The sequence below is a fragment of the Chelonoidis abingdonii genome, chromosome 5, assembly GCF_003597395.2.
Source record: "Chelonoidis abingdonii isolate Lonesome George chromosome 5, CheloAbing_2.0, whole genome shotgun sequence".
Lineage (NCBI taxonomy): Eukaryota > Metazoa > Chordata > Testudines > Testudinidae > Chelonoidis > Chelonoidis abingdonii.
The window spans coordinates 121,737,439-121,757,097 of record NC_133773.1 but is presented as its reverse complement, the minus strand read 5'-3'; the positions used below and the strand labels follow the sequence as shown (position 1 = coordinate 121,757,097).

The following is a 19,659-nucleotide window of genomic DNA, read 5'->3' as shown; positions in this document are numbered from 1 at the left end:
GACAAATTGGAGAGAGTCCAGCAGAGGGCAGTGAAAATGATTAGGCGGCTGGGGCACATGAGAGACTGAGGGAATGGGGTTATTTAGTCTGCACAAGAGAAGAGTGAGGGGGTATTTGATAGCAGCCTTCAACTACCTGAAGGGAGGTTTCAAAGAGGATGAAGCTAGGCTGTTCTCAGTGGTGGCAGATGACAGAACAAGGACTAATGGTCTCAAGTTGCAGTGGGGGAGGTCTAGGTTGGATATTAGGAAACACTTTCACTAGGAGAGTGGTGAAACACTGGAAAGGGTTAACTAGGGAGGTGATGGAATCTCCGTCCTTGGACGTTTCTAAGGCCTAGCTTGACAAAGCCTTGGCAGGGATGATTTAGTTCATGTTGGTCCTGCTTTGAGCAGGGGATTGGACTAGATGACTTCCTGAGGTCTCTTCCAACCTTAATATTCTATGAAATGGTTTGAAATTTAGCTGCCTGAGAGATTCCCTCTCCACCAATGTCATCATACAGCAACCGTGATCAGTGGAGAAGTCCGAGATAACAGCCACTGGTTTAAAATGGGATGGTTACTGATAACTGAACATTTTCCAGGAGAAGTCTTCCTCTAGCACTCCCTCCCCCAATATGATCCAACATAGCCTAAGCTTCTCTACCTCTTGGACACACTGTAAATTTCACTTCTTTTCCTTTGATGAAGGGATGTTATTTTGTTTGATAGATAACTTGTAAATTGGTAATTATATGCTGGGCTTGTCATAAAATTTAGTGTGTGTGTATATATATATATATATATGTATAAATCCGTGGAGCTTTTGGAGAGCAGCTTTTTAAAAAAAATTTGGGAAAAAATATTTTTTGAAATTCAAGTCATTTCAATTTTTGATTTTCTGTCTACTGAAACTGACAAGTATAACTAGTTGACAGTAGGGGGAGCTAAAACAGCTGCAAACTTTAATGCCTCTTCTAGTCCCTTGGACATTACTGGGGAAAAATTAAATATGGAGGAATGAGATTAACTTGATTTTACTGTTGTAAAATTTTCCTCTTTATTCCCTCTACTAAAGGGGCCATCTTGGCACGTGGATACAAGACCTTGTGAATCCTCATCTGTTTTTAGTTGCCCATATATCAGTAGAAGGTGCTCTCTCCCACTTGGGGTTACTTCTGTTAGGTGCAGACCTTTCCAGTTTTCTTTTGTGTCACATTACCTCTTGCACATATACTATGATCCAGTTTGGATCAACAGTTACCAAAGTCATGTGTGCTCTGCTTGGGAGTTAACCTTTAGGCTATCTGGAAACTTCAGCTAATACAAAAATATGGCTGTCTTCTTGCTTTACTATGTTTCTCACAAGAAGCATATCACACTTGTTCTTTGGAGAATGCACTGGCTTCCAATTCTTTTTCAAGTGAAATACTAGGTGTTAGCTAAGATTTATAAAACACTTCATAGCAGAGGTTCTCAGACTTTTGTATTGGTGACCGCTTTCACATAGCAAGCCTCTGAGTGCAACCCCTTTTATACATTAAAAAGACTTTTTTATACATTTAACACCATTATAAATGTTGGATGCAAAGTGGGGTTTGGGGTGGAAGCTGACAGCTCATAACCCCCCATGTAATAAACTCACAACCCCTTGAGGGGTCCCAACTATAAAGCAGTCTGAGAACCCCTGCTTTATAGTGTGGATCCTGGATATTTTAAAGTCCACTTCCCTCCACATGACTTAACCCAGCAGTTGAGATAGACTAAGATACTTACTCCAGGAGTCCCTAAAGATCAATTCTGAAACTTACTGGAAGATAAACTCTTGTGCCTTGAATACTATAACTTCTTCCCCTCTAGCTGCCCTGACACCCAAATAATAACCTTGTGTGTCCAAAATGGATTTGCTAAATGAATGTCCTTGCTCTATCCCAGGGGTTCTCAACCTTTTTCTTTGTGAGCCCCTCTCCCCCTGCCAGCTATAAAAACTCTATGGCCCACCTGTGCCACAATAAAAGCCAGGACTGACGTCAGGGGGTAGCAAACAGGGCAACTGCCCGGGGCCCCATGCCCCAGGGCCCCCCACGAAGCTACATTGTTCAGGCTTTAGCTTCAGCCCTGGGTAGTGGGACTTGGGGCCTTGGGCTTCAGCCCCACGCAGTGGGGCTTCAACTTTCTACTCTGGGTCCCGGTGAGTCTAATGCTGGTCCTGTTTAGCAGCCCTCCCAAAACCTGCTCACGGCCCCCACAAGGGGCCATGGATCCCTGGCTGAGAACCACTGCTCTATCTGACATCTTTGACTCCTCTCCATTGACTTCCCCACTTCCTCCTTGCCTTGCCAAAGCTTTTCAAGTTTGCTTCCAAGGCTTTGTACACCTCCAGCTGTCTCCCCCTCCTCATACTAGTTATGCCAGCTTCACTGTCCCCCCTTTGTCCCCTCCTACTTCCACTTTCATGCCATCCCTGTGCATGAAACAGCATCCCAGCCCCAACTCAACGTCTTCATCCTTCCATGCAATCCCTCTCAAAAGTTCGTCCCCCTCCCCCCTAGAAAACTACACCACAGCTTTTCCATTCCAATTTTACATTCAAGTGGGCAAAACTAGAATACCTCAAATTTGCACTCTCCTTTGGATCTCCTGTTATGTCTTGTGCTATGTATCGGTCTCAGACTGCAAGCACCTTGAGACAGGGATTGACTTTAGGATTTGTTCCATGAATACTGTATAAGCACAATGTTGGTGCATTAACAGATAAATAGCTCTTGAAGATCATTAACATATCCAACCTAGGTTTCAATACAGACTCTATATTATATTCATGCTATTTGTGCAGTTTTGTGTTCAAGGTTTTCAAAAGTGATTGATGATCTGTAAAATGGGAATAATACTTCCCTACCACACAGGGATGTGGTTAGAATATATACATACAAGCCTGAAGTGTTATGAGATCTACTGATCAAAAACGCTATATAAGAGGTATTATTTTTATTTTAGGTGCTTCAGTTTTGGGGTATTTAAAATTAAACACCTCAAAGTGTCTGATTTTCAGAGGACAGGAACTCAACACTTTCTGAAAATCAGATCCCTTCTAGGGGTCTCCAGTTGACTACACCAAAACGGAGGCACCCAAATTCAATTCCCATTTTAGACAGTCTGAACTACTAAACGCTAAGGCATTTTCCAACCGAAGTATAATATTAAAAAAACATTAACTGTGCACAACAAGCCAACTGAAAAGAATGTATGGTTAAGGCTGAAATGTAAAACAGGTTTAACCATTGGCAGAGATTTCTGGATGTAATCTGACCACATTTGAATGCTAATGCGGTTTTCCAGTCTCAGATAGTGAATTTATCCAACTTAGTCACAGCACAAAAAATGGACAATACAACCCTATCTAGGTTACTTAGCAGTACTTATAATCTGAGGAAGTCTCCTGCATTGATGCATGTATGGATTTACTGTGGCTGGTATGCCAAACCCCAAAACTCTGGGGCTGCATAGGTAGTTTAAGAAGGAGAAACTCCTTTACAATAAGATGCCTCCCCTTACATTGAAGGAGCTTATGTAGAGGATACATTCAATGTGAGAAGTTGTGATAGCACACGCTGATTAACCACTTTTAACCTGAACCAATTTAACATTAAAATATTGTATTCTGATTCTGAGATTGCTATCAGGACGAATGGTTGAAATCTTGCTTGATCAGCCGTTAATGAAATTTCAGCTGTATCCAAACCTCAACTTGCAAACAGTCCCCTTGGAGTTCTGAAGCCAACATACTATCAAAACACCAGTAGCAGCCTCATATCCAACTATTCTCTTCACCCTGAAATTTGAAAGGGTTCCGATTTGTGGTTCCATTTCTAGCCAAAAGGCACTAAGTCAGATTAAGGACTAACTGAAGGCAATTTCACATTTCAAAACACTTCCAACTGCCAGAAACTAACAGATACTCTTTTGTTCTCTCCAAACCAAAACATTATGTTTCTGTCTACACTTCAACTAACTGGTCTGTACCAACTAGTGGCACAGTTGGCTATAAACATGATCTGTGTCAACACACACCACAGTTAATACTGTGTTAATAACTCTGAAAACTAACCATAATTCATCCAACTAGACGGAGGCCTAAGACAACACATTTGTCTTCCCATAATCACTGATATATTGTTGTGTGGCCAAAAACTGTATAGCCATGCCTGTGCAACCTGTTTTTCTGGTTCTCCTTTCTTCCAGCTCTGTGCAGAAAATCTCATGCTGCAGGTCCCCATGTGCTGTTCTATATGAAGGTCTCCCAGGCACTTTATCACCTACTCATGCAGTATGGGATAGCTACCAGTTTTTCCCCAGAATGCAGATTCAAATGTGTGGTAGATAGGGAGGTGCAAACTCTGTTGACACACAGCTGATTTGTGAAATAAGCCGACGCATGGACACAACTCAGCCATGAGTATTATAAAAAGGTTAGATGAATATCACAAACTGTTTATAGAAATACATTTCTACTTGTAGCATGGATAGGAGTTTGTTTCAATTTTAACAAAAACTACATTTTAACAGTAGACAGTTTTGAAACAAAGTTCTTTGCTGAAAGAAAGTACTTAAACAGAAATGCTGACTGAACCCCTACAAATTTTGTAAGCTCTTTATCATCTATTATATAAATGTGTATACGACGCTAAAAACTAATATGTACACATTTATACAGTACTCTGACTGTCTTACCAATCAATAAGATAGATGTCAGGAGTCAAGTTATTTTTTTTGAAGTGAGCAAATAACTTTGGCAGATTTTCCTCAAAGAATACCTCAAATGCTGCAAAATAGGTCAACATCTGGGAAAAATAAAAGAGAAATCATTAGATATTAGTTAACTTTTTTTTTCTCTACTGAAGTTTTAAGGATTTTAATTTCAGGACCGCTTCTTGAAACAGGCACAAAACCCCAGTAATATGAATTATACACTGTAAAGTATGTAGACAAATGTTTACACAACGGACTTAAGTGCTGGCATGTGCATGTATGTTTGAGTTCCATTCTGTATAGCCTCCTAAAGCTGTTCAATAGAAGAAATGATTGTTTTGGATCTAGGCCACTTTCCTTTTGGAAAGAAAAACACCAGCAGGTGAAATAAGCAATTTACTGGCTATTGCACTTAAATGTAATGGAAAATCATGACGACGACGACGACAACTTAAGGGTGCTTTCTGTTTATGCAGTAATCATCTTAGACTGAATGAATTCCAATCTGAAGAGTTTACAGCCAATGAAGTGAGGTTGGAAGCTAAGAACTTTATTAACCGTTATTAGAGAATTAATAATGACAGGTTATACTCTTACACACAATTTTCAATCATAGTATTCCAAGAGATTTACAAAGGAGGGTAAGCATCACATGCATTTTACAGGAGGGGAAACAGAAGGCTGAAGGTCACTTTGCAAATCAGTAACAAAGATGGAAACAGAACCAGGTTTGACTCCCAGTCCAATGCCTTACCAGACCTTTAATAGGACAGAAATTGATTGTGAAATTTATGATTAAATAGCCAAATAAAATACAAAACACAATATGATTTGTCACACAAGTGGAGAGGCAAACTGTTAATGAGTTAAACAAAAGATTTGCTTTTTTCTTGCTCCTCCCCCATCATGCCTTCTCTCAATCCTACTGGCTCAGCAAGGTTCTTCCCCTCTCCTCCCCCTCTCCCTCCATTAATACATTTTTGGTTACAATATGTATTTACAACATTTCCTCCCTAAAATGGGAGGAACAGACTGATATTCTCCCAACACAAATACAACCGTTGTACGAGCAGGACTCTTGGTCCCACCACAACACAAGGGAAAGTGAAGTGGATGGAAGGAAGAATGGAAGTGAGTGCATTTTTTTTTAAGTCCCCTTTAACCATTTGACAGACCCATTTTCTTGCTTTTTAATATTTTTCTTCTTTTCCATGTACATTCTGGAGCTTTTCTGTTTCAGCTGACTGGAGCGTTAAGCAAACAGCTGGAAAACTGAGCCACGGAGCACAAGAAGAACTTAGAGCAACCAAAGAGCAATTACATGGCACAGAAATAATTATACAATAATTCTGCAAAATCCCTGCATTCAATATGTCATTGAGAAAAAGCTGTACAGTGAACATGAAAATCAGAACTAGAGCGCAGGGAATTGTGTAACTGGAGGAAAAAACGTCCAGTTATGCATTAGTAACAGTACAGAGTTCCTGCAGCTGGCTGTGAACTCTATTTCTCTACAGTGTAATTTAAAAAAAAAAAAAAAAATCTAAATGTAGGTAGATAATGCAATGTCCAGTCCTAGCTTCTAAACGATCTTAATATTTAGAGGTTAATGCCAGCGCATACTAAAGCCTTTCAATTGCACAGCATTCCAGACACTGTATTTTATGTAACACTCTTACAATGGTCTGAAAAATGCGGCGCTTTTCGTTTTGATTAGACAGACAGCCTTGCTAGAACCGAAATGATAGCTGAAGGGTATTTTATCTTGATCCTGACAGATTAATTGGTAGGTATTTTTACTCAAGATTGTATGTAACTGTGTATTCTATCATTTTCTTAAATATATGTCATGTTTCAAATATTGTGACCAGCACAAGTGCATGGATGTATAATTTTTATTTATAAGCGGAATAAAGCGAAGCCCTGAAATGAATATGTAGTTATAGACTCATGAAATAACATGAATTCAATAAAGCAATTACTCAACAAGCTACAAAAAAAATTCATTAAATTATTAGTAGTACTAATAGTTCTGTGGCCATAAATGGAACATTTCCAGATAGTTTAGAAAATGTGAAAATGCACGAATAGTACATATGTTGATTTCTCATTTTGGCAATCAAGATGTATTGAATTTACCTCTTGGATCAATAAATCTCATTTACCTTAGAGAAGCAGAGAGCCAGATTATCATATCTGTTCCACAGATGGTTGAACAGGCACGTCGGATCAGCACTGGATCTGGAAAGACGTCCCATCTCAAGCTCCCCTTACTAACCATCATAAAACTCATCCTCAATCATCCTATCAAGTCGGTTACTTTTTCCTTACTACATCTCACTATATAGGGTGGCAAGATTTTCCCTAGGATTTTAATCTAGGACAGGCAATTGGGGAATACTGTAGTGTTGTGTTACTTCCACAAGCTCTCACCACCACCACTTTCCTAAAAGTATTTGTTTACTACACTTTCCATTTAGTTAATAGGGGCTAAAACTGATTTGTAGGGCAACAGTCCAGTGGGCTAACAGGGCACTAACTTTCTACTGGAAAAAGATGTTGTTTTAACAAGGATCACTCTGCTGCCAGCCTCATGGGTAATGTGTTTGTGTACATGAGCAACAGCAGTGCTCCCTCCCTATTGCTGGGTGCAGTAAACTGGAGTCAGAACAAGATTGATCTTGCTGCTGCCAATGTGAATTGAGTTGCAACATGCCACATTAAAGGCTTCTACTGCTGATGAGTTTCAGGAATTGCAACAGAGCAGTCATATGTATCAGTCTCCTACTACACAAGGGCTAGGGAGGAAATGCTGAGTCACTCCCACAGTGATCACTCTGTTTCCACTCCTTTTTTCCCCCCACGCACTTGAACTTTTAAGAAACTAATATCATATTTTTATGCATATACTTTAGTTTAAAAAGGAAAAACAGGGAAGACGTACAGAACATCACATTTCTTTGTCAAAGTGATTTTCAAAAAAACTCATGAGGCACCTACAGCAGATTTGTAACAGCTACTACAACTGGAATGAAGTTTGGAAATTGTGATATTTTCCCCATGTAGTACGTTATACATGCCAGCTGGGAATTTCAAAGAGCCTAAGGAAGTAAGGATTTGGTTGCCTAATCCCCTTAGCTACCTCTCAAATCCGAGCTGACACAGCAAAACTATGAGAGAGAGAAATGGGGAACCTGATTCAAATTGTAAAGCATTAACAGTTTGTTTTTAGCAACCTATTCGTTTGGGATAAAAAGTGCCTTCCAATCCATTTTTGTACGGCTGTTAAGCTGATCTGGGCTCCCATTTACAATGCATGCATTAAATTGGTGCACTTAGAATCATCATGCTCATAATAATCTCTGAGCATCACACAGTACTGGGCAGCTATTTCATTCAGTTTTCCCCTTTCAGTAACTTTTATTTTGTAATTGTTGCTTTAAAAATAGGTTTGTTAGAACTTTGAAAAACAGACTATGAATGCTTGCTGAAGTTCTGTCTTGTACCTGAACAGATTTTCAATATAAGCATAAAGGAATTAGAGTTTCCTGTGTACTTACAAGGCCGTGGTCCACTCGAAAAAATGCCATCTGACAGGGTTTATTCAGAAGGTTAGAAAAAGCAATGAAGGCATCTGCAGTATCCAAATTCAAGATCAACACTGCAGCTATGAATGACATGCCCTGAACCTAAAGAAAGAAGATACTGTTACTGGTGAGTAACCTATTTCTACAAGAATGTTGCCTCTTCACAATCATACTCGTGTGATGCACCACTGAGTTTTGTAAACCTTTCAAGAAGGATGTGCTTATTGGGGGGACACAAGCATCCTCTCTCAGAGCATCAAATTTTCACAGTAGAGGTTCTAACAATGCCACAACCATCTCAGGTTTCAGAGTAGCAGTACCAACTCTAAGAGGCAACTGTCTGAAATGGGTCATCTTGATCATCACTATAAAAGTTTTTTTTTCTCCTGCTGATAATAGCTCATCTTAATTAGCCTCTTAGAGTTGGTATGGCAACTTCCACCTTTTCATGTTCTCTGTATGTGTGTATATATCTTCTTACTATATGTTCCATTCTATGCATCTGATGAAGTGGGCTCTAGCTTATGCTCAAATAAATGTTAGTCTCTAAAAAGTGCCACAAGTACTCCTGTTGTTTTTACAACCATCTCAGTTTTTTTTTCAGTAAACCAAAGAGCCCTCAGGAAAAGGAAAGGATGACAGAAGTGTGAATATGCAGAAGCAAGGCTCTCAAAGAACCAGTTACTTCTCCTTCTGAGGTGGCCTGTGCATGGTCCCATTTGCAGGAAGCTGGGTTGTGGCGTTCACATTAAACAAGGACTGGCTCTCTTGAAATATCAGAGCTAAACACTATGTTGAGGGACAGAAGTACTGAATAAAGGCATAAATAGAACTACAAGTAGCAGCTCTATAGATCTCTGATGGAAACAGTAGAGGCATGCCATCAATACTACTGTAGATCTGGGAGAGTGAGCCTTAAGTGAGCCCTCAGTAAGACCTTCAGGTACTAAGGCTCACCCCAGCTAATGTGCCTCAGTACTCTGCCACGGCCACTTAGCTGACAACTGCTATTGCATGGACATTTGCTGCAGTTCTGAACACAGCACCAGATATTTCTGAAACTATAAACTTTGGCTCCAATTGTCTGGCCTTTTATCAGACACGCCCCCCCCCTCACCCCCTCGTGGAAGACCTCCCATTTGAAGGGAAGAATCTCTTCTGCCTGAAGATGGATGAAACACTGGCGACAGAGAAGAACACCAAGACCACCGCCAGCATTTGGGGTTCCTAAACCTGACTGGAGGACGAGGACCTACACTTCAGCCTCCTACTAGTGCCACAGTCATCATCTTAAGGCCACTGGTTTCTACCACCTTTAGTACCAGAAAGGGCAGCCTCTTCAACAAATGAAGTAGGGCAATGAGAAGCACTTCATATATCTCCTTTCCCACTGACTATTCCTATGTCTTCCTTGTCTGCAAGATCTCAAATATGGCATGTTACCTGAGAGTCAGAGCCAGCTTAACATCTGTTTCCCTCCCTTCCTCTCTTCCCTTTGTGGATTCTTTCATTCATTTCTTTGCAGCATGGAGTGTAATTTCTATTCACTGCTAGTTGCTAGAAGTGATATGGCTAACATATATAAAACCAATCCACTCTGTGAGCTTGTCTACACACTGACTTTGTCCACACCAGCTGGGCTGTAAATTTTAATGCCTACCAGCATGTTGTGCACTAACTAGCCTATGTGGATCCTGCTGGCACATGCTAGAAGTTCCCAAATGTGCATTCATGTAGTCCAGTTTCTGACAGTACTATGTTAATGTGCACTAGGGAACTTTTAGCGCGCCAGCAGGGTCCACCATCTTTACAATTTACACTCCAGCTGGCATGGACTACTGCACCATGTATTTGAGCGTTATGCTGCCTACCAACCATTTCCATCCCTTTTAGGGACCTCAGGTTTCTGACCTGTCCAACAGATTTCTTATCCTGATTTGCCTGACAATGAAGCCAAAAATGATCTGATGCTGGATCCAGGGACTGGGCCTCCTCCATGAGGAAATCTTGGACCCTCTGCTGCCAGTCTAGGTAGGCCTGAGTTGTGAAGATGCAGATGTTTAGAACAGTGAGTGTACATACTGGCCTCCAGAAACAGAGGAGCATGAACTATACCCATCTCCAGTTCTTCAGGAACCAGATCAGCCAAAAGTCACAGAAAAAAATATTAAAACATGGAAAAAAAGGAAAAGGAAATTCTGGTTTGGGGTATTACCACCTTCTCCACTCACACCCTCCCAAAAATAACTGAGCCAGAGCCAGACTGAATGCCCTTATGTCCACACCTGGCCACGGAAAAAGAACTGAATGAAGCAGTTGGAGCCATACAGTCCTTTTATAACCTGCATTCTGACTGTTCCGTGGCGTGAGGGAGCTTATGCAGCCCCAATGGGCACTGCTTTACAGAATATTCTAGAAGCTTTGCAATGCCAGGGCACACATCCCAGAAGTGTGAACACAGAGACCCTCTTGAAGAAGAGATCAAATTTTAACAAGCTGTCACCTCAATAAGAGTGCAGTGAAACACAGTATGTGGTTCAGAGGAGTTAATCAGACGGCTTATATTTCAATTTTCATTCAGCACGTGCGCCCTACACTTGGTTGAAGTCTTCTCTCTACTTCATTAAAAACATTCAAATCTAGCAGTGTAACAGCAAAACATAACAGTGCACCTATCCCTTGATACAACATTTTGTATAAAATATACCACAAAATAACCAAGACGTACAAGAAAACAAAAATACTCAAAATCATTTTACAACAGTCTAGCAAGTGAACAGAAACACTCTCACATAATTGCAACTTATAACTTCACTTACATAGCCAACATCAGGTCTGTAACACGTATAGGCGCCTAAAATACTGTGCAACGTGTCATGGTAAGGACCACCCTATAATGAAAAATAAAAAAAAAACAATCATACAACTTCTGTAAATATCCACAATGTGAGAGAAACTCCTAAGCTGTGTAGAGGATTTAGGGAATGTCTACACAGCAAAGAAAAACCCACAGCTGGCTTGTGCCAGCTGACTTGGGCTCAGGCTGTGGGGCTGCTTCATTCCTGTGTAGACCTCTGGGCTCACAAGATCCTGAAGCCCAGAAGTCTACACAACAATGAAACAGCCCCACAGCCCAAGCCCAGTGAGCTTGAGTTGGCTGGCAGGGGCCAGCCTTGGGTTTTTCTTTGCTGTGTAGACATACCCTTAGACACATATTCCATTAATTTTTAACAAAAGAGGTTTCCAAATCACCAGCTGTTCTCAAACTGTGGGTCGGGACCCTATTTTAATGGGGTCACCAGGGCTGGCTTTAGACTGGCTGGGACCCGGGGCCAAAGCTGAAGTCTAAGCCCCACCGCCAGGGACAGAAGCCTGAGCTCCACCATCCTGGGCTCAGGCTTCGGCTTCAGCCCTGGGTGGTGGGGCTCAGGTTTTGTCCCCCCCGCCCAGAGCAGTGGGCTCAGACAGGCTAAGGGTTCGGTCCCCCATCTTGGGGTCGTGTAGCAATTTGTGTTGTCAGATGAGAGTCACGGTGCAATGAAGTTTGAGAACCCCTGCCCTAGACTGCTTTGAAAAAAAATCTTGAACTCTTTCAACTTTTATATGGAATGCATCACTGTAATGTCACTAAGGAACATCTTTCCACACCTATTTATTCCAAATTCACACAGTTAATCCAACAGGTTAACGACCAAAGTGCAAAAGGACACAAGCATTAGAAAGTCACTACAGCTTTATGAATTGTTACATATTAGTACCAAGGAAGCTGAACACTAATCAAGTTGGTTTAGCTCTATTAGACTAGCAGTAGGGCTGAGCCATAAAGAAAGGGATAGCAGGAACAGTCGCAATATATTAAGGAGGATTCTCATAAAAACTACGTTAATTTCAAGTCCTGAGAAGTCTTACAAGTTGCCGTACATTACACTGAGCAGTCTTAGGCTCTGCTGAAATCCTTTATACTTGTCATTCAGGAACATCAGACATGAATTTTACCACAAACTACTGTATTCAGACATTTAAATACCAACATGCAAGTTTGCACTGAAGACTTCTTCTACAAACATTTGAACACAAAATAAACCTATTTCAGTACAGATTTTTCAAAAATTTGTTTTGACTACTTCAGTGTACACTAAAAAAATACTGTGTTATTAAAAATTAAATCGCTTACTTGCTGGAAAATACAGAGATTGGGAAATGTTCTGGAAATATCCAGTTTTATTAATTCCAGACTTGCTTCCCTGTCTGCTGCAGAAAATCCAGCATCTGCAGAAATCAATATAAAATTACAGTGTTTAACACCTTTTAATACACACACACACACACACACACTCTGGCTTGAAGCAGTTCCATAGTGCAGGTGATTCCTGAATAAGTCTGAATGCAGTGATATCAGAGAGAAGAAGGAAGGCTGTGTAATGGTACTACTGCCAAGTCGACGGGCACACCCAAACCCGTGTACCATATCCTAGGATGCCGAGGGCCTGCAGTGTTCCTCCTTTTGCAGGGCCTGCAGAGCAAGTAACCTCTCTGAAATTGTTTTTGAATAAGGGTAACTGAAATATAGGGGCTGACAACTTCTGCCCCACACCTCTAACTTCTTGCTAAAGGTTTTTTGGAAGGCACCTAAGTAAATTTTCTGCAAAAAATATGCGAAAAAAGTGACATGTCACACACACTGAGTAAATTTGGTATTTTGTACATTTAATCTGCCATTGTATTTACATTTACAGATGATGCAGAATCGTGATATTCCCTCAGCAACTTTCTAAATGAATTTTAAGCAAAGAAAACATGCACCTACAACATGAACTCTTCCCTCCCCCACACCTCCAGTGTCCAAATATTCCTTTCTATTCATGTTTTCTCTGTCCTGCTGAGTATTGTCATCAACTCTACCTGCTTGGGTTTTTGCAGTGAAGGCAAGATACAAGCTGTTGCTACCTAGCACTTACACTAACCACATGTTGATATAAACTCTGGATAATGAATAGTCAAAGAAGCTAAAAAACTATAGTAAATACCATCCCTGTATCCTAAACAAGATGTTTTAGCAGAACAGAGCGTGGAGACTCCCATAAGAAACAAACATTTTCATTTCGTTGGGAAATGTCCTTGATTAATGAATTCATGGTTCTGCTCAACACGTCTCCTTAAAGAGGTGGTCATCCTAGCACATTAAAAGTATTTTATTTCAAGCACCCATATCTTTTTTCTCATCTCTTCTCTCCATACCCAACCAACTGGAAAATCTCAACATGCTGAGTCTGTGACAACAGGCCTGAAGCTCTCTTGTGGGAACTCAATGTTATGCTGAGATATTAAGAAAGCAATTTGCTATTACTAAAGTTTCAAATAATTTAGATCCCCTGACCCAGAGAAATAGAAAGCAACACAAACAGCAAACCTAAAATATTTATATAAATCACTCATCCAAAAATCTTTAAGCTTGGTAAAAGAAGGTTTTGCAAAACAATTTTTTTTTAAATTATAGACAACTGAATTTAAAGATACTTTAAAGAGGAAAATAATGAAGTCAGCTACAGCATGCAAGAGATTAACATTTAATTTAAAAACATTTTTACCCTCCTGCAAAAGTGTTTTTAATACCCCTTTACCAACCACATATCCCACACCTGCTACGCTGATATTTCTCCCAGCTTTTTAAACTGTATTATTTCATTTTAACATTTAGGAATGATTTTAAAACCATCACCTCTTCATTTTGTAATGAAGGAGAAAGTTCTCACAATACAGAACAATATTTTGCCAAATAAAACATATACCTTCACATTCTCCTTCAGAGCCTCCTGTGCTGAGTGATCGCCACCTCTCTTTGGCACGAGACAAGCAAATATCATAGAGTTCTGAAAAACAAGTACTTTTTAAAAATCTATCTTCAATTACTGATTACATGTCAACATGCTAACAACCCTTGTCCCCCATAAGAAATAACAAAAGTAAGTATCTGTAAAATAAAAACAAATTGAATTTTAGGTAAGTTAGAGCGTTGGAAGTTGTGTCTCATCGGGGTATAATTTTGATGCAAAGAGCAGACGTAATCCTTTGGGGGGGAACTGATTACATAAATATTTCTTTGCATTTGTTTGGGTAACATACTTTTGCCACTCAAAAATTCCACCCAGAACTGTGACAATAAGCTCACAACCTCTTACAAGTCCATCCTATAGCAATATCTGAAATATACTGAACAGCCACAGGAAAGGCATATGCAGTAGAAGGAAACCACAAGAGTATAGGCAAATCCACAACATTTCCCCTTTGTCATCATTTTGGAATTGTTTAAAAAAAAAAAAAAAAGACTGAAAAAACAGCATAGTACAAAATCAAGCAAACAGACTAATGTATTACTGATATCATCACTAATGAACATGCAGGAAAAAGGACTAATTCCACACCAGGTTTTGTTTCCAAGTTAGTCTCTCCTTCACTTTACAAACCAAGTGTCTCACTTCAGAATAAAACCAGTATGTACACACCCACAGGCACTACATAATTAACAGTAATTATATGAAATATCTTATTTTCTGTTGACTCTGAAATGGGGTTGTTAACGCTGAACATCTTTACTTATCAAAGCAATGTGCAGCATTATTATTCCAGGACTATGACTCAAGAGTGAGCAGTGGAATAAAAAAAAATCCCAAGCACATCCCCGAAATTAAACATACCATGCAGAATAAGACTCTATGCACTGTGGAGCAAAACACATGGTAATCTTAAATGAAAGTAAAGTACAACTGACCATGACTTCATCGTTCCCCCAAGTTCTGACACACATTCTAACTAAATGGAAGTCTCTCTGCTAAAGCCTGATATATTTGAGTGTCTCAAAATGCAGACAGAATACATGTCAGTCTCACCATGGGTGATATTTAACTCATTGCCAATTGCCAAGCTCCAGACTTTGCCTCTCACGCTTGGAGGAATACCTTGCCACCACAATTCTCGAACTTTACGGGAGCAGCACCTGTTTAAAATAAAATGTGTTCTACTGAACTATAGGTAGGACAAAGTGTTGTAACTACACTGGAGGATTCAGGCCCAGGTGTATGTCAGCCTGCCATGGGCCCCTTGAGAAATCAAACAGGGATTGTGCAGCATTCATTCATGCTTTTGTACTATCTAAACTTTGAACTTTGGTTTAAACATTACCCTCTTCCCCAAACTGAAGGCTTTTGACTGGAACCCTGCAACTAAGACTGCTAGAAATCTGCCACTCTGTATGGGCCAACGTGAGAGAGACAGAGACAGAAAGTGCACACGGGGGGAGGGTGGAGGGAGGATTAGGAGAAGTAGTCCCCGATTTTCCATTGCATGAACTAGAGACTGGACAAACCCAAGTCTGCAGTATAAAATATTTTTCCATTCCAGTGATAAAAGATTATCTCCTCCTCCATTCAAAACCCTGCCCATGAGATGAAAATTTTCCAACTATTAAGCGGTGTTCCCTCCAGGGGCAAAAAGCACTGTACATGGCTGCAACACATGAAGTAGCAAATTTGGAGATGGAGACAGCAAGAGTCAAAAACGTTTAAATGAAATAGTTCTAAATCATATTAAATTGATGGCCAATAATCCTAAAGCTGTTGTAAGGAAGACTGGGGAAGCATTCCACCACCAGTGGCAAGCGTGTTTAAGGGGGGGGGGAGGGGGGGTGCAAAATCATGGAAACAAACACCTAAAAGCAGACTGCTGTATTAACCACTGAACCAAGTGGTTTTATTTTGGTCACAATATTCCATTTTTCACATTTCTAAGGATCAGTAAATTGACAAGAAAGGCACTAAGCAAAAGTTATGCTTTGGTATAAACTAGAAGTGGTAAGCTTTTAAAACCTTTGTTTGTGGGATTGACTGCTTTCTTTTACAAAGCGCAGTCAAAAACAAGAGAGTTTTAGATACAAGTAAAATTAGACTCTTTCAACTATTAAAAAAGAGATTTAATTTAACTTGGTTTTTAATTTCTTCTTTTCAGTTCTCTAGAAATTCCTTCATCATCAAGTACCCGACACTTCAATACACAGTTGCCCTGGATTTTTTTAATCTTTTATTTGCTAACTTATGGTATGATCATGCAAAGTTAACTTGTGGGGGAATTCTGCATCATTATGGACATTCAGAATTCATGTCCCCTGCAGACTTTTTTTTTTCCTCTGCAGAAAATACATTCTGCTGGAGAGGTAGTGCAGTGGCGCCTTTTGCCCACCAAGGGCTACTGTGACTCCAGAACAGAGAGCAGCTGGCTCATTGGCAGTAGCAGCCAGCAGTATTTCTCACAGCTCCCTGCCCACTGGTCCAGGTTAGGAGGCATGGGATGCGGGGGGCGGGGGGGAGTGACAGAAAGAGAGAAAATGAGGCACATGGGCTTGCTGGGGGTGGTCACAGATGGAGATTCAGACAGACTAATGGAGGGGACAGACTGGGCAGGGACACATGGGACAGAGCAAGATATGCCTGACTGATTGGGAGAGGCTGGGATCAGCTAGGGTCTGCATGGGGAAGGCTACCCAACTCCCTAACAATCCCTCCCTTCCCCTTCCCCTCTGCCCTATTCCATACTTCTCCCACCCAAACCCAGCAAGCCTCCAGGTTCACTCCCAGGCTCCTTCACAGCAACTACTTCCCTCTCCCTCAGCTCTTCTATTACCCTAGAGTCCCACAAGCCTTTGCACTGCTTCTGAGGGATGCAGGAAATATGTCTGCATTTAGTTTAAATGAATTATTATTCAAAATTCTGTATTTATATGCCTAATAAGGAATCTATTTGTCAAAAAAACATGTCCTGAATCATTTTTTGTCCTCTGTATTGTTACAGATATACTTGCTGACAGGTACTTTGAAATAAATTACCAAAATAATTGAAACTGTCAAAACACAATATAATCATGCCAAATAAAATATGCAGAATTTTGTAGAACTTTAAAACGTTGTGTACAGAATTTTTCATTTTTTTGCCACACAATTCCCCCAGGAGTAAAAGTTCCATTCAGTCAAAGTCAAATAAGGAGAAATGAAACAAACAAAACCCTTAAAAAAAAACGTGAACAGCTGAATGTAGCTGTTATGGTAGGCAAGACATTGATGTTTTCAGGCATGCTAACTGCCTGCACTGTATCTTTTAAAAAAAGTGTTAGTTGTGAAGAGAGGGATTTGGGTTTTTTTTTGGTTTTTTTACTATTGTTTTCCCTATTTTCCCCCCCACACCACCAGCTGGTTTGGCACACACAATAAATTAAGAGGCTTGGTCATACCTGTGCGTAAATCTACAGACACATCTGGGAGTACACTATCAAAAGTCCAAGCAGTCATGGAGAACCAAGTTCTGACAAATGGATGGCTACAAGTGTTCTATTTCCTAGAAGTTTTCTAACAGAGGTCCCAGTCACCTACCACTCCCTGATCTTAGATTATTTTTGAACATCACTGCTGTATACAACATGCTGAAAAGGTTAGAAGAAATGGACAGGAATTAAAATTCCCACACCAAGAACTAAAGCAAGATTTAGAAACTCATAACTTTTCATTAACAGCAGTAAGAGAAGTGGTCATTGTGATGAAGCATGTCTCTGAAATATGGGTTTTATTCCACATGCAAGGGAGACCATAAATTAATATGCTCAAGCTAGTTTAAATTATACGGCTATCTACAACTGTAGTCAGGAAACGGATGGCTACATGGCTCTATGTAATAGTACGTTATACACATAGTTATGTTCTGTCTAATTGTCTAATTTCTTAAACTGTAAAGGTAATAAGAAATGGAATTAACAAAATCCCATATACTTTGGCAGCACCACCTGAATACCTTCCTTAAACAGGCCAATTCCCTTTGCAAGTCACCTTTGACTGCTATACACACTAGCTTTAACACTGTTGAAATAAAGTAATCTTGACTAATCTCTTAATTTCTGAATAGGAAGTTACCGTTAAGCACAATATAAAACATATTGTGTCTTACATTGTTTCCCAGTTAGGTAAGATGTCATTGTTCCAAATTAAAACTGCATTGCCAATGCTTTCTTCCAGTCTACATCGTTCTTCCAGTTGTTTCTTTCGCCTCTGGGCTTCTTTAAGCTCTGAAAATAGAAAATTACAAAGTCAATAAAGGTAATACAAAAGGTAATACTTAAACTTAAGAGCCATTAATGCTTCATGGCCATAAAAATTCAACCTGTACATGCCTGTAATCAAATTCACCTGCTCAAGCAATTCCAAAGAACATCTTAACCACACTACAATTTTTAGGAGTAAAGTATTTGTTACCAGGGCTGCAGAGAAGAAATGGAGTTGGAATGGCTGTAGAGAGAAATGAAGGTGACCCTTAATCTTTAGCTGGAGATAAACAACATGAATTTCTTTGGCCTTATACACAGTGTAGGAGTGCTCATCCAATAAGCATAGCCTGGATGGCATACTTGTGCTCAAAGGGCAAAACTGCCTACAGTACAAGCAGAGAGAGAAGAGAGGCAGCATTCCCCGGGATTGGTACCTGAGAAATGGACACAGTGATATGGTGCTGCAAGACCAAAGGGAAGATTATGTTTACTGCTAGGCTAAAGACACTAAAAATCCCTACAGTAAACACTTTCAGTAGAGGATTAAGAGCAGGTACCAAGCAGATACTTGGTTCATATCGCTACATGTGGTCCTAGGCATGCTGTCCAGCAGGCTGGACATTATCTCCAAGGACTTGGACATGAACAAATACTCAGAAGATCCAGTCTCAGGCTGTCCATTGTTACATACTCAGTTTGCTTCCCTGCATTGGGAAATGGTGATGGGCAGTCAGACCTGGAGTCTGCATGGCAGAGTGAATCCACTATTCACACAGTGCCAGATCCACCTTGAGTTCACAACACAGCAGGGGAGAGGCTGAGGTATTTCCACTACCAAACAACTGCAGATAAGGAAAACCACTAGCAGACACTGGGGCACATATACCCACATCAGTGAAGAGGACAGAGATTACAGTACAAAAATTCAAAAAGTGCAGTGTTTTTGTAAAAATTCCCCTCAGAGTATTTAAGCCATGGGATGTTTTTTCTGACATGTACTGACAAAGAACCCTGTACTCATCCAATAAGATCCCATTTAAAATATCCCACCTGAGGGATGCATTTCAATATAGCTCAGTATTAGAAAGCAATTAAATACAATGGCCAATGATTTTTCAGTGGGTTTGTGGAATCATGGAATTAGTAACTGGTCACACAACTTTAGCTCTTCTCTGGAGGATTTTAGTTCCTTTTTTGATAAATAGACCATCTGGGGAAAAGTGTCTGGATTCTTCTAGTCTGAGGGGCTGCAAAAGCACC

At 40.2% G+C, this 19,659-nt stretch overlaps 1 protein-coding gene across 4 annotated transcripts in view; it reads right to left on the bottom strand.

Annotated features, from left to right (window-relative positions):
* Window positions 1–19,659, bottom strand: part of TBC1D14 (TBC1 domain family member 14) — a 96,662-nt gene that overhangs the window by 11,087 nt on the left and 65,916 nt on the right. For all 4 annotated transcript variants that reach the window (XM_075066609.1, XM_075066610.1, XM_032789786.2 and 1 more), the window contains 7 exons: window positions 18,303–18,420; window positions 15,206–15,312; window positions 14,108–14,188; window positions 12,493–12,587; window positions 11,138–11,209; window positions 8,292–8,420; window positions 4,714–4,823 (listed from right to left, as the gene is read on the bottom strand). In XM_075066609.1, the coding sequence (XP_074922710.1) occupies window positions 4,714–4,823; window positions 8,292–8,420; window positions 11,138–11,209; window positions 12,493–12,587; window positions 14,108–14,188; window positions 15,206–15,312; window positions 18,303–18,420 (712 nt within the window). The remainder of the gene's footprint in view (window positions 1–4,713; window positions 4,824–8,291; window positions 8,421–11,137; window positions 11,210–12,492; window positions 12,588–14,107; window positions 14,189–15,205; window positions 15,313–18,302; window positions 18,421–19,659) is intronic.